Source organism: Amblyomma maculatum, chromosome 8 (genome assembly GCF_055883805.1).
Source record: "Amblyomma maculatum isolate TAMU_Amacu chromosome 8, ASM5588380v1, whole genome shotgun sequence".
Lineage (NCBI taxonomy): Eukaryota > Metazoa > Arthropoda > Arachnida > Ixodida > Ixodidae > Amblyomma > Amblyomma maculatum.
The window spans coordinates 127,273,750-127,288,738 of record NC_139351.1 but is presented as its reverse complement, the minus strand read 5'-3'; the positions used below and the strand labels follow the sequence as shown (position 1 = coordinate 127,288,738).

The 14,989-nt window shown below is 42.7% G+C and overlaps 1 protein-coding gene across 3 annotated transcripts in view; it reads left to right on the top strand.

The window, feature by feature from the left end:
* The window catches only part of LOC146182516 (DEP domain-containing protein 1A-like), a 34,157-nt gene that overhangs the window by 4,925 nt on the left and 14,243 nt on the right, over positions 1–14,989 (top strand). For all 3 annotated transcript variants that reach the window (XM_084577645.1, XM_084577647.1, XM_084577646.1), the window contains exons 4-9: positions 1,218–1,508; positions 1,942–2,072; positions 2,886–2,933; positions 4,956–5,102; positions 5,336–6,217; positions 8,311–8,474. In XM_084577645.1, the coding sequence (XP_084433771.1) occupies positions 1,218–1,508; positions 1,942–2,072; positions 2,886–2,933; positions 4,956–5,102; positions 5,336–6,217; positions 8,311–8,474 (1,663 nt within the window). The remainder of the gene's footprint in view (positions 1–1,217; positions 1,509–1,941; positions 2,073–2,885; positions 2,934–4,955; positions 5,103–5,335; positions 6,218–8,310; positions 8,475–14,989) is intronic.

Genomic DNA, 14,989 nt, shown 5'->3' with positions numbered 1-14,989 from the left:
ATCTGCTTCTTCTTTCCTCCTCCAACTCCCAGCCCAGCTCTCAGTCTATACTATGTGACAGTTGCTAGGCAACGGTTATGTGGCATGGTGCTCTGGTGCTTCGCCGACTGCTTGAAAGCTAGCCCAGTGTAGATTTTACTACCAAAAACGATTGCAGCTGAAATTTAGAATGAGCTAAAGGGCCTCCGCTCAGATAATCTGCACAATGATGGCAGCGATGGAAATTGCTGTCCCATAGTGAACGTTAGTGTAAAATACTTTTTCATGTCATTTATGCATGATTTTGAGTTGGTGGTGTGCAAACATTACTTGTGTTCTTCAGTGTGATACAAAAGCTTCTTAACGAGCCCACTGCGGTGGTCAGTAGTTAGGGCGCTCAATTCCGAATCTAAATATGCGGATTTGATCCCAGCTGCCGGCAGCCGCTTTTAAATCAAGGCCGAAAGGAGGGTGCCCATGCACTGTGCGATGCTAGCGCATGTTAAAGAACCACCGGTTGTTGCAATGTCTCTCGTGGCCTGCGTTGCTTTGGGTCGTTAAAACCCCACAAACCAAACCAAAACTCTTCACCGACTGATAAATTGATGAGTCTGTGAGCAGAAAGCATTACGCCAGTAGACGAAGCTGGATGAGGTGACGGAGCATCTTGGTCTGTGCCAGCTCTTTATCTGAAGTACCGAATGAATGCCGCAAGATGTACAACAGCTCTTCTTAATCCAGTGATCCCGTCGTACATCTAGTGAACTATAGTAACTCATACTTAGTAGCCAGCATGCTATAGCATACATCGTAAGCAAAATTCAATTTCGAGAAATGAATTTGGCAACACGTGTTTATCTTTCCTTTTTTTTTTTCTAGACTGAAAACTCCTGCCCGTAATCGTAACATAGGGCAGCAATTTTAGGGCGAGTCATATTCATTATTACAGAAGCGTTATAAGGATTGCCTGATTAGTGTCCAGTTAACAGTTATGAAATATGTGCTTGAACACCGGCAGTCTGAGTATGCAAAGCAGTTTTTGCTTTGAAAATACAGCATTGTGTTTTCTGTCAAGAAGTACCTGTTGTCTACTATTATATTTTTGGTGCATTATTCACTGTTTTCAACTGGAATGTTATAAATAATTGAGGCTTCACCGCTGCCTAACTTTCAGTTTCTGATAGTATAATCCTGCACTTGTCTCAGTCAAATGGTTTGTTACAACTTCCCTTTCGTAGGTTCACGGTCTACTCACCTGCCAAGACCCCCCCTTCTTCAAAGCTGCCCAGGAAAGCAGGAAGTGGTCGAACACCATTGTTGGCACGGGAGAACCGGCCAAACTTTCCGCCTGAGGCACACCATGTGTCAGCCAAGGCACTTGCATCCTGGTTTGGTGGAAAACCGGAGAGCAACAGACCCCTCGCTGCCGATGTTGTCAAGAGCGTTTCCAGTGACGTGACGGAACAAGATGCGGGTCTGGTTAGCCGGGAGGAGGTTCAACACATTTGGGAGTCAGTGGTCATGGCAAGGTACGTCTTTCACTCGCAACAGCAATGCTTGGAGTCGCTGCCTACTAACACGAATAATTTGAACCTTGTGACATGTTGAAGAAACATAAGAAAATGTAATGCAAATGTGTCACTTTGTAGCTTAAGGGGACAGTTCGTCACTCCTTGGCTTTCCAAGACTGTGCCATCACCCTTTTTTGTGAAGTTGCATAACATTAGGCTGCTGTTGTAATTTAACATATGCATATATCCAATGCTGTGTGTAAATACAATCAACTCTCAATAATTCGAAGAGGACAAAAAATTTGTTTCCTTTTTGTACAGTGCAAATGAAATTAATATTTTGGCGAGGTTGCACTGTACTACATATTACTAATTTAAATTATGTTAAGTCAAAGTGGTTTAGAGTGAAAATCGATGGAAGGGGTGGAATTGAGTGATGTTTCACTTGCAGGCTTAGGTGCCTTGTTGGAGAAGAAGTCGCAGATGAAATCCTTAGCGGTTCCCACATATCTGGAGCAGACATACTTCACAACATGTATCGGCTTAGCCGTAACGGTGTTGTCATTCTTCTCGACAAGTCAGGTGGGTACCTCTCAAGTCTTTCTTCCCTGCCCTGTTGGGCTTCTTTTTTTTTCCGCAGAGTGTGGGACAGCAAAAGTCCACAAGGAGTAGCTGTCACCAGTAGGAGGCCCAAGGCAGTTTGAAGACGAAGACAAAAAGGAGCATTTTATTGCGAGCACATAAAATATGTACAAGTAAAACGCATATAAATCGTGCGTGCTTTGAGAATTTCCTTTAACGCCTCATGCTTCGGGAATTACAAGAGCCTGAATTTTTTGTTCAGCTTTTTATAAGCTTTCGAATTTTTTTACAAGGCTTTTCATAATCATATGCTAATGTATTCAGAAATGCTTATCTGCTATGCTACTATAAAGTCCCATGTTTGATTGTTGCAGAGTGATTGGCTTAGAAGTTGTCACCATACATAGATTGACCTAGACAATGCTGGCAGGTTATATAGTTTTGTTTGCTAATATACAGTTGTGAGCAAAAGTGGTATACAACACTCAGCCGGTGGCAGAGCTCGAGAAAACTGCATTCCAATTTATCTAGCAACAGCTATCTAAGATGGAGGTAACAGTAGCTGTCGCTGTCCCTCATGCTGTCGCTAGATGGCATCTCGATGCAATTTTCTCGAGCTCTATCACTGGCTGAGTGTTGTATACGACTTTTGCTCACGACTGTACATGTCGTGATTTTCTGCGTTTCACTTAATCGTTCAATTCGTTTAGGGCTATCATTCTAAAGCAGGAGGTAGTTCTACAGCATTACTCTCATGCTAGCTCCCTCTTTCTCATTATTTTACTGATGGTGACATGCACTTTTGCTTTGCAGATGACCTGCCGAAATGGATAATCAATGCAATGAAATGCCTTATTCACTGTGAGTACTTTTTTCGTGTGGTTGCAATAACGTGCCATACTTGCTGAAATGCATGAGTCTTGCCCAACGGATTTTGAGGTTTTTTGTGCACTTTGCCTCATTTGTGACGAAATCTTTATTTGAGACCTGCACAACTTTGTTCGTCTCATATAACGAATGCCCACAACAGCCTAAAACAGCTCGCCGAGGATAGCATTCCGATCCGCTGCACATATTTTACGTAACAGCATTGGAGTTCATTTCACTTCGAAATCCCGCTTGTTTAGGGGCACAGTTCCCCAGTACGTCGAGATGGCAATGATGCCGTGGAGGTCATGTAACCACGAGGGGCCAATTACAGAGTACCGCCTAGCGGGAAGTCGGATCAAAAGTGGCCTCCTCAGCCCATCTGAAAAATTTAAGGTCCAACATTTTTGTCACACCAAAACCTCGCAACAGTCAGAAGCAAAATACGTACCCAGATTGTTCGAGACAGCGATAATGTCATAAAGGTTGTGTGACCACAAAGAACCAATCACAGATCACCACCTACTGGAGCCAAATTAAAAAATAGCGCCTTGGCCCACCCGAGAAACTCTGCGTCATACCCCAACCGCTGATGGGCATTTGCAGATGTGCTGGCGAATACAGGCATACAAAGGGAATGTGGCTGAGAACTATGATGTTATCGCATTCTCCTTTAAAGAACTAATAGATACTTAACTTTGGGGTTTGAGTTTTATCCTTTGTAATTATGCATAAGACATTACTGCACCTATGTCATCACGTGATATTCGCCTCCGATTGCTGAATAGTTTATAACCGAATTTCTTTTCTCATCTGTTTCGGTCGGCTTCAAGAGCTGAGCGATGGCTGTGACATCAAATTCAAGTTTAATTCATGTGAGGGATGAAAATAACCAATTCCTCTGTCGTTCTGATCCACCACAATGCCAAATCCAGCCTGCCTCATGAGCAGGAATTGCAACAAGTGAAGAGTCAGTGATTGCATCGCTATTTTTTCATGCCGTGCGCGAGTTAGACTTGATTGTGACATCAGTCATCTCTCTGCTGCTGAAACTGAAATTGGTGAGAAAAGAAAATTCAGTTATAATTGATTTAGCAGTTGTAGGTGAAAACCACATGGTGATTCATATATACGAGAATGTCTTGCGCATTAATAATAATAAGAAAAATGGCGCCAAAATTTGGTGTATATATTTCCTTAAGGGGCAGAACACTGGCCAAAATATGTCATGAGATTATGGTGGAGATGAAAAGACCTTGCTTTATATAGTACAGATTGAGCACTACAATAAGAAAGACAATTTTAATTTGCCATTGAAAATCACATAAAAACAACTGAGGCGATATCTTGCGGAGAAACCCTATTACTTTCGATGTAGTACCCCCTGTGAGTACATGTCAGCAAAATATCGCTGATTTTCTCAAGTGCACACTGTTCTTTTTTCTTCTAGGAGTACTTGTCATAATTCATTATATTTTGCGCTCTTTCCACTGCTTCCTTAAATAAAAACAACCCCTCCTATCGCACCACGATAGGCATGTTTTCAGGTTTTGCCACTAGATGGTGCCACAGTGTTTGAAATTGCGTGAATGAAGCGATGATAGTACCAGTAAAACTTTCGTCGACTAGGGCGTGCGTTATTGCGCCGTAACAGCCTTGAGTGTGAAAATGAAAAAGACATTACTGTAAGCAAAAGATGTCAAATTACTGCCTGACGAGTGAACTTTATATTTGTTTTCGGTACGTCTGTTTAGTCGACCACAAGTCGTCATCGCGGTCGCTGCTCATGGTTTCCAGCATCGGACTACATAAAAACGGCCGCGTGCACTGATCGAAAAATTATTGGTAAAATTTTTTTTTTTACTCTGTTTCTACCAAAACCGTTATGGAATCGAACATTTTAGACATCGATCTTCCCATTGAGCCAAAAAAGATTTGAGACCTAAACTTCAGTGTTCTGTTCCTTTAAGGAGTCTCAAGTGGCCTCACAGTTTTCTTTTACCCATTTTTGTTCAGGGCCTCGAGCGTCGGGTGCTGGAAGCTGCCTGCCGAACTATCCTGGCTTTGAACTGGATGTGCTGAAAGTAGTCGGCGAGTTCTTCACAGGCCTTGGAACTGCCTTTGTTCCTCATCACGTCCTAAGGCTGTTGTACCGTGCCTTCGGTAATCACTGCCTTTTGTGGCTTTAATTGCTTGCACAGTCCTTTTTGGATTCTGACGCTGCTCTCTTGTTTCGCACGTTTTTAAATATGGGAAGTAATAACTTATCAGTGTGCTGGCATTATGTTATTAGCATTAAAAACTTCATTTCCTTCAGTTGGGGGAATATGTTGTTATAATTGTGTACTGCATACTGACTGGCAGTACTCGTATAACAACTCTAGTATTCAATGCAGGCCCCCTGATCGAAAGGTGTGCACCATCAGAGGAACCTCCGTCGCCTGACGCGTCTGTCGAAAACCTTCTTCGCAGCATGTCCATCCTAGCACAGCCAGTTGAGGCTATGGTAAAAGCACCAAGTACAAAATCCGGTTTCCAGCCATCTCTGTCCGGACGGCGACTAGTCTTTCGAACTGACTTCGAATCAGCCGAGCCCGTGACAACACTCGTCGACACGATTGGACCCGTAGAGCGGGCGTTCACATTGAGTGCCGAAACAGCCAGCACAATCAGCTCGTGCAGTGGTAGTGGCTTTGCCCGGTCTTCGTCCCCAACCTACAGCGACACTTATCGTGACTTCTACGACACTGGCCTGCCAGGCTTCGGCTCTGGATTTGACTCGGACAAGAAACCCATCGGGAGACTGCCACGAAGTTCATCCGTCGAAGATGTGAGAGACGCCAGGCACTTTGCCCGTGCAACCGTGTCGGCTCCCAAGGAGGCACTTGTGAGGAGTACAGCGTCTCTAAATATTGACGGATTCTCAACGTTGAGGCAAATCAAAAAGGAGCAAGACGCAAAGAAGGGCAACATACAGCCTGGGGAGGGGTATGTGAACCTCGGATATGGGTCAAGTGGCAGTTTGAACATAGACTGGCAGGTGGCTTCTCAACGTTCAGCCGGCAGCGTCTCCTACACGAGTGTGCCGGTTCACCTTGGTGTGGCTCCGTACTCCCATGGTTGCTCTGTGCCACCTGGTACAACCGTGACCTGTTTGCGTTATGCTAAATCAAACCCTAGTTCCGAAAACCTGCCCGCCCTCGCACGCTCAACACCAGCTGAGACTGGAAAAGCTGTGGGGCCTTTTTATGCAAGCATCTCTTCTTTGCGACCCAAAGGTAAGCATGCGTCATGTATTTTCACATATGACATCATTACTAATAAGGGAGAAACTACTCATTGGCATCCACCCAAGCACAGCCAAACGGCTACAAAGGAAAGCTAAACAACTTTCTCAGAAACTTTGTAGTTAAAAAAAATGACCTGATCCGGGGATCAAACCAGAGCCACCGCCTTTCCGCCTTTTACAACTACTCCACCTTGGGGGATTTCCCTAAATATTCGATCAATGACATAATTACTCCAGTGCTCGGGGAGGCACCTTCGCAACGCTGTGCGAAGACAAACTGTATGTTGCTCAATTTGATGAGCAATGAGATCTGCTTTGACGGCACCAAACCCCTCTTGTAAGCCCGCTTATTGGTTTCTCTTGATTTTCTTAGTGGTTCTGTTGAATAGAATTGCATTTGTTGCTTTGTTGGAAACAGATTGGTGTCATTTGCAAGTTTTCTTTTTTTGGCAGGAAAAGAAAATCGTGAGCAAATCGTTTGATGCTTTGCAGTTTGCTTACGAAACTGGTTGGTGGTGTGGACAGCTGTATTTAGTTAATGTGGCCTTTTCTAGCCTAAAGTAGCTCAGTTTTTAGTGAAAGTAGTATTTTTGTCATTATAACGCATCAATTTTTTTTATACAGACCAAGTTCAGGTTGTTTTTGAAATCCGTTTGAGAACAGCTTATGTGCACCTGTCTTCCGATATGCTAAACTCTAAAGTCTAAAGTGATAAATAAGTCGTGGAAATTGTGCAGTTAAAATTGGCAAGGGCATTGTAATGAACTTCTTGGGGAGAGGCTAGTATCAGTTTGGATAAACCAGCAGTTCGAATTAAGTGAGTTTAAATCATGTTTCTACATGATTTAAACTGGTGGCACAATCCGAAGTATTTTGGCCTATGGTGTTCTATATTTAGCTTACGGTGAGAAATAGTGAGAGAGCCTGAGGTCAGTTCGGAGAAGAGTAAAGCAAGTTGCTGAATTGTAATGTTGAGAAATTCCTCACCTCAAGCAGAGCAAGCATCTGTTCATTTTGTCTGTTGCTTTGCATGTGAAACTGTAGTCTTTTTTTTTTTCTTGTTATTATTACAGACCAGGGGGGGGGGGGGGTGAGAACTGTCATTTATACAGGATATAACAGTGACAAGACATGGAAGCTTTATTATTTCCACTAAAATAATTGTGAAATGAACTTGAAACAACCTATAGGGTGAACATAATCTATCAAGGTCAAGGACTTGGTAGCTTGATTGTTTATGATAGCTGTCAGCAAATATGGACTCTGGCAGGCAGTGTTGCAATGTCAGCCCCAGCTTACACACATTCGTACAGCAGTTATGGTGTTTCAGAAACGTGCTCCAAGTTCCCAGTCTTGTGATGGGAGCGTTACCTTTGCTGAGGCAAGCACTTGGGATCACCATGCAGTTGTGCCGTTAAACATTTTAAAATAGATAAAGGCATGCGTCGTTATTGAGCAAATGCTGCCATTTAGTTCAATGCTGTCACTTTGCATCACATTTATCCTTTCTTCCCATCTGGTATGTGGCATTCCTATCAATCTTTACAGCGTACTAGTATATTTACTAGGTTCTGTAATGTTCCACTTTCAAGAAGTAAAGTGGTATTCCTATAGTAGCCCAGTCTCAGTGGCTCAATTGCTGTCCACAGGGATGCAGTCTTTTCGATGGTGGCCAAAACCAAGGCTGCTATACTGTACTGTGTGATTATCAGCACACGCTAAAGAACCCCAGGTGGTCGAAATTTCCGGAGCCCTACATTATGGCATCATTCATAGCCTGTATCACTTCCCGACATTAAATGCTTTAAAGCAGTGTTTGCATAGCAGTGTTTGCATAGTTCCTCCTTTGTATCTAAATCTTGTTCAAATTACAATTAAGAATAATTATAATCAAGTAAATAGATCATATTTACAATCTCATTGCAGAAGCGTAGCAACTGGCATGTACCGACATAGCACCACCTTGCATTGCACATTTAAAAAAAAACGCTTTGTATAAACAAATGCTATGAAATGCCAGGTTTTCACTAATCACTCTTCGTGGTGTGTGAAGTGTCCTTTTTGGCTTGCTCACTCTTGCAGAAAATGCCGAAGTCCTGCGGCAGACGGTGAAGGCGATGCAGGTCTCCTCTCTGCTGCTTCCGCCGTGCAGGCGGCGTTACCTTCACCTGTTGCTGCGCTTCATTTACAAGACGTCGAAGAATGAAGCGCTGGCCCTGAGCTGTGCACACAGCAACATGGACGTGGTGCGTTATTATCATTTTAGTGTGCGAGCCCTTTAAAGGGACAGAACACTGGAAATATAAAAAATTAGAGGGTCTTATAGATGTTTCTTAAGAGGAGGATGGCGAAAGCCTACCTTTCCTCTCCTCTCATTGGCCTCCGATCGTTTGCCTCTTATTGGCGTTCTTTGCAGTACTACATATAATTGGTTTACAGGAAAGGAAAGGTGCAGTATCTGGTGCACTTTCTCCGGCAGGTGTGAGTTGGATGATACACCATCGCTCCTGCCGTTCTTTGGTGCGCGTTCAAGTGTGGGATTGCAGATGGCTGGAACGCTAGACAAGAACACATCTCACATAACAATATGACAGATCTCACGCACAAGTCTCATGCACATGATTTTGTTTTATGAGTCTAGAGAGGTTTTCGCCTTAATAAATTAGTTCACAGGAGAGGAAAGGAGCAGTATTTGTCAGGCTTCTTTCTGTGAACACCTGAACCACGTGGAGAAAGGTGGGAGTGAAAGGGGAAAAAGAGATAGGCATCAATTTCTTTTTTTGGCGCAGTGGAAACATTCCCGTCCAGAGTGCTCGGTTCTGTAGTGGTCTTGGCATAAATGCTTTATAAACTTTTAGAAACTTTACCAAGTTCTTCGTTCTTGAGAGCGGCAGCACGCGACGCATGTCAGTGGCTATAACGATGAAGATTACCACACTACACCAACAATTAATAAATCGCTGCATGCGGCAGGTTTTATGTAGCCCATCATTAGAAATCGTGAGCAGTGACTGCTATGGCAACTGGTGGTCGACAGAAAATATAAATTTCACCCACCATAAAGTAACCGGACGTTGTTAGTGTACAGTAGCGTACATTTCAGTTTCCACACTCAAGGCTGTTACGGTGCAGGAACAACGCGTCGTCGAATAAATTTTTAACACGCCCTAGTCACTGCTTCATCCACAGCATGGATGGATGGATGGAATATAGGAGTGTCCCCTTTTAAACGGGGTGGTAGCAGTAGCTATCATGCTCATTTTTCTCCATATATCTTAATTATTAATTTAGAATTGTTAACTAAACCATCATTCTATTTATTAAATTTTGCTCCTACATTACTAACATTATGTCACTTCTCTGCTTTTAAGCCACCAATCTTCCAGCCGTTTTTTGCTAGTTTCCACCGCCGGTTTATTCACCCGGCCACTGTTATCTCTAAACCCCAGAGATTCAGGAACAGTGATTGCGCCTGCATCAACTTCCGGATGGATACCATTGCATTCGAGTATAATATGGTCAATTGTTTCACTGGAGTTTCCACATACAGCACATGCGTCATCTCCATTGTTAAACTTCTTTTTGTAGCTGCGTGTTCTAAGGCACCCTGATCTAGCTTCAAAAAGTAGGGCACTGCCTCTTGAGTTATCAAAGAAATCTTCCTTTCTGATCTGCATTTTCCACTTTTGGTATAATTCCACACTCTGTTTTTTTTCCATCGAATTTATCCAATTTTTACCTTCTGTGTTTTTCACCTGTTGCTTAATGCTCTTTATTTCTCCGTCCTTGTTACTAACATACTTACTAGTTAGTTTCCTAGTTCTTTTCCTCCATTGTGAGTCAACGCTTTTTAGGTACAGGTATTTAAATACCTTAGCTGCCCATCTGTTACTGTCCAATTTCCTCAGGCGTTCCTCATATAATATTTTACTCTGAGCTTCCCGTACTTCGAAAGATGCCCAGCCCATATCTCCCTGTACCGCCTCATTTGTAGTTTTGCCGTGGGCACCTAGTGCTAATCGTCCAACGGATCTCTGATTTGTTTCTAATGTCGACTGTACCTCTTATTTTAGGCACAAAATCGCATTTCCGAAAGTCTGGGCACCATAATTCCTTTCCAAATACCCCTCAATACCTCATACCTATTGTATCCCCACAATGCCTTATGCTTCATTATCCCGGCATTCCTTCGCCCTTTGGCCTTAAGTGATTGCTCATGCTTTCCAATGTATGCCAATCCTTCGTTTACCCATACCCCCAAATATTTATATTCTGCTACTCTAGGTATTTCAAGGCCTTGAATTTTAAGACCCTGATCAGTTGAGCCGTTGAAAATCATCAGACCCGACTTAACTGCGCTGAAACTGAAGCCTAGAGCGTCCCCTTCGTCTCCGCAATACTTAACTAGAGTTTGCAATTCTTCCAGACTCTCAGCTAGCAGCACAATATCGTCTGCATACATCAAACCGGGGAGGCGCTGCACTACCGCCTTTCCACCTAATTTGTATGACAGGTTAAAATCTAGGTTACTGTCTTGTATCCTCCGTTCCAGGTTTATCATATAAAGCATGAACAGCACCGGTGATAGAGGACAGCCTTGTCTTAATCCTTTGCATACTTTGACATCCTCCGTACTTCTTATCCCTTCCCACGTAATTTCTACTTTGTTATCCCGGTATATTTCCTGTAGGAACTCTATTATCTCATAACCGCTACCTTCTTCTTTTAATATGTTCCACAGGAGTTCCCTGCTTACGTTGTCGTACGCCCCGTTTATGTCCAGGAGGGCCAAATACAAAGGTCTATTTTCCACTCTAGATATTTCGATGCATTGGGTAAGCACGAACAGGCAATCATCTAAGCGCCTACCATTTCTAAAGCCGTTCTGAAGTTCTCCGAGTATCTTGTTACTTTCAACCCATGCTTGCACCTTTAATTTCACCGCCTGCATGGCTAACCTGTACATTACAGATGTTATGGTAATCGGCCTGTAGGATTTTATGTGCATCCTTTCTCCTTTCCCTTTATAAATCAAATTCATTTTACTCTGCCGCCAGCTGTCCGGAATTTGCTTATTCGCTATGACTGTTTCCAAAGCTTTTAACAACGTTTCCTTACTTTTTGGACCGAGTTCATTAATCAGCTTGATCGGAATTCCATCTATTCCTGTAGATGTGTTTTTAGGAATATTTTTTTCTGCCTTTTTCCAGTTTAGATTGGTCAGTTCTTCAAAACACTGTGGCGCCATTCACAGCATTCAAAACACTGTGGCGCCATCTAGTGACAAAAGTTGAAAGCACGTCATTGGCAATGCGAAAGGACGGTTGGTTTATATTTATAGGCACACTAAAGAGAGCGCAGAATATAATGAAACATGACAAGCACTCCTGAAAGGAAAAAAAAAAAAAGCAGTGGGAACTAATGAAAAACGGTGATGTTTTCCTGAGACATGGTCACTTAGGGTACTACAGTGATAGTAACAGCGTTCTGCAAGAGGTCAGCTCACTTGTTTTTATGCCTCGTTTCTCTGACATTGTAGCGCTCGATCTGTATTGTATGAGGTACAATCTTTTCATTTTCACCATAATCTCATGAAATATATTGGCCAGTGTTCTGTCCCTTTACGGGCACGTTTCTCTGTTCTGTGGCATTGGCCATACTGGCACAGAAAATGAAAGCGTTTGACGGAAAACTGAGTAGTGTTTGCCGTCATTGGTGATTGGATGCAGCATGTGCAGTGGACCTCTGCTTCATTCATAACAGCCATGCACTGTTCCTCTGCAAAAAAAGAAAAGAAAGAAAGAAAGAAATGATCGAGCATAAAAGCTTTTCTTGTTCCGTAAGCAAAAAACTAATTGCATGACGAAAACGTAAGTGCCAAAATTTTGGCGACTCCGACTTAATGAATATATCAAGGCCTTAAAACATTCACTTATTTGGCATAATAATGAGGGAAATCCGCCAAGAGAGAGAGGGAGATTCCTCAAAACATTATATCATTTTTAACTTTGAGTTAACGATCAGTTTTTTCTCGCCCTAGCATCTGATATGCTGATTGTCCTGGTTAGCTTGGTTGGTAAAAACTGCACCAGAGAGGTGGCAGTCTCAGGTTCGAACCTAAGACCAGGATGAATATCTCTTCGGCTAAGGAGTTTCTGTGAAAGCTATATAGACTACGGGCAGACAATAATTTTTTACGTAGTTTATCGTTTACAGCAGTTTAAGATGGGTGACAAGGCGTTTTAATTGGTAAGTGAATATATCTACTTAGGACTGGTAGTGACCCCAGATCTGAATCACAATAGTAAAATAACTTGAAGAGTAAGGTTAGGTAGAGAGCATTTGGGAGGTATACCAAGCCCAACCGGGATTATTGAAGGAAGGGCATATAATATAATACCCCTGTCAAGCGCGCAAAATAAAGTGCACTTACTGCGAGTGTCACTTACGAAAAGTGCACTGTACCGCTGCCAAACAGTGTAAATAAGTGCACTTGCCAAAGTGTGCACTCAGGTCGGAGTGCATTCGCAAAACAGACTTCGAGGGCTGAGCACGTAGCCTCGCCGGCAGAAATTTCTTCGTCACAAACATATTATGTAATAAGATATGTATACAAGTTGATTTTACGTGTTTTGTACATATTTTCATTTGATGAAATGTTTTATAATAGCGACGGGCAAAATATCAAATAACAAAAACGTGATGTAACCGCGTACGCAACTTCCACATTGTGAGTGGTGCGCCACTGCGGCTACGCCATTTTCAGTTAGGGGGCGGTTGTTATTGTTCATGGTGTTCGCTGATAAGGGGTCTATGAATCATGGCCCGGTGTCAAATTTTAAGCATTTTTGAAATGTTTTTACTACTTTAAAAAGCAGTTCCCTGAACTTCGCGCTTGGAGGTTCCAATTTCTTTTTTAAAACACGTTTTTCAGGTGCTAGTTTCGTACCCAACGAGCGCTTATGCGAGTGCACTTCGCTCTCCCGTTTAGCACTGCGTAGCGTAAAGTCTCTTTCAAGCTGCGAAGTGCACTCCGTGGAAGTGCACTTTAACTTGCACGCTTGATTGGGGTATAAGATTGTCAATTACATGTAGCACATGGGAATGGGCCCAGTTTGGCGACATGTTAGTGATAGCAGCAACATGTAGTGGTTTGAACAATGGGGAAGTAAAGCACGAAAAGGGAGAATGGGTTTGCAGATGCATATGTATTAGTTATACAATTTTTGAAAGACAGAAAAAGGTAACATGATCATAGACAAAAATAACAGTGGCATTGTTTTTTGTAATGAAGTTTTCTATAAATGATTCACGAGCACTGAAGCAAAGCTATCAAGTGGTGAACTGTTAAGAATTGATGGATCTAGGCTATTCCATTCCCTTATGGCTCATGGAAAATATGAAAATTGAAGCAATCAGTAATAAATGGTTTGGTGACTGTTCGTGAATGCTTATGCCTTGTGGTCCTTGTTGTGTCATAGCTAAGGTACCTCGAGGTATCTTTGTTTATCTGCTGGGTGAATTAGCTGATACGTGAACTTTGATCACGCTAATTTGACTCTGCTTTTGGGAGTTAGAATGTTAGCGTTCGTGAGTAGCTCAGTAGGCAAATCTGTTAATTTATATTTATTAAAAATGAAAGACCTCAAAGGATGGTGAGGTCCCGAATTGTCCTAAATCTGAAGAAGGAACGCAATAGATTAGTAAGAAAGAAACCCATCAACGAATTAGCGGTGAGGGGGAGGGCAGAAGAGTTCAGGATCTCGCTACAGAATAGGTATTCAGCTCTAACTGAGGATGGCGACATTACCCTAGAGGCAAGGAACAATAATTTCAGAGATATCATTACTGAGTGCGCGGTAGAAGTAGGCGGTAGTATAGTTAGAAAGGATACCGGCAAGCTGTCTAAGGAGACGAAAGATTTGATTAAGAAACGCCAGAGTATGAAAGCTTCCAATCCAACAGACCAGATTGAATTGGCCGAGATATCAAAGCTAATCAATAAGCGCAAGGTGGCCGATATAAGGAAGTATAACATGGAGAAAATTGAGCATGCTGTAAAGAACGGGGGAAGCCTTAAAGCGGTAAAGAAGAAATTGGGCATAGGCAAAAACCAGATGTATGCGATAAGGGACAAGGCGGGCAACGTCATCACTAATATGTACAAGATAGTCAAAGTAGCCGAGGAGTTCTATACAGATCTCTACAGTAGCCAAAGTAGTCAGGACCGTAATGAGATTGGCGGTAGGGAAAAACAGTCAGACGTTCCACCAGTGACGAAGGACAAGGTCAAGAAAGCACTAGAAACTATGAAAAGGGGGAAATCAGCTGGAGAGGATCAGATAACTACAGATTTGCTGAAGGACGGGGGGGATATCATGCTAGAAAAACTGGCCACTCTGTATACGCAGTGCCTGGTGTCGTCGACGGTACCGGAACCATGGACGAATGCAAACATTATCCTCATTCACAAGAAAGGGGACTCTAAGAACCTTAAAAATTACAGACCAATCAGCTTACTGTCTGTTACGTATAAGGTATTTACTAAGGTAATCGCTAATAGAATCAGGACAACTTTAGACTGCAATCAAGCAAAGGATCAAGCAGGTTTTCGGAAACGGTACTCTACTATCGACCATATCCATACCATCAATCAGGTGATAATAAAATGCTCGGAATATAACCAGCCTTTATACATAGCATTCATTGATTACGAAAAAGCATTTGACTCAGTTGAAACCTCAGCGGTGATGCAGGCATT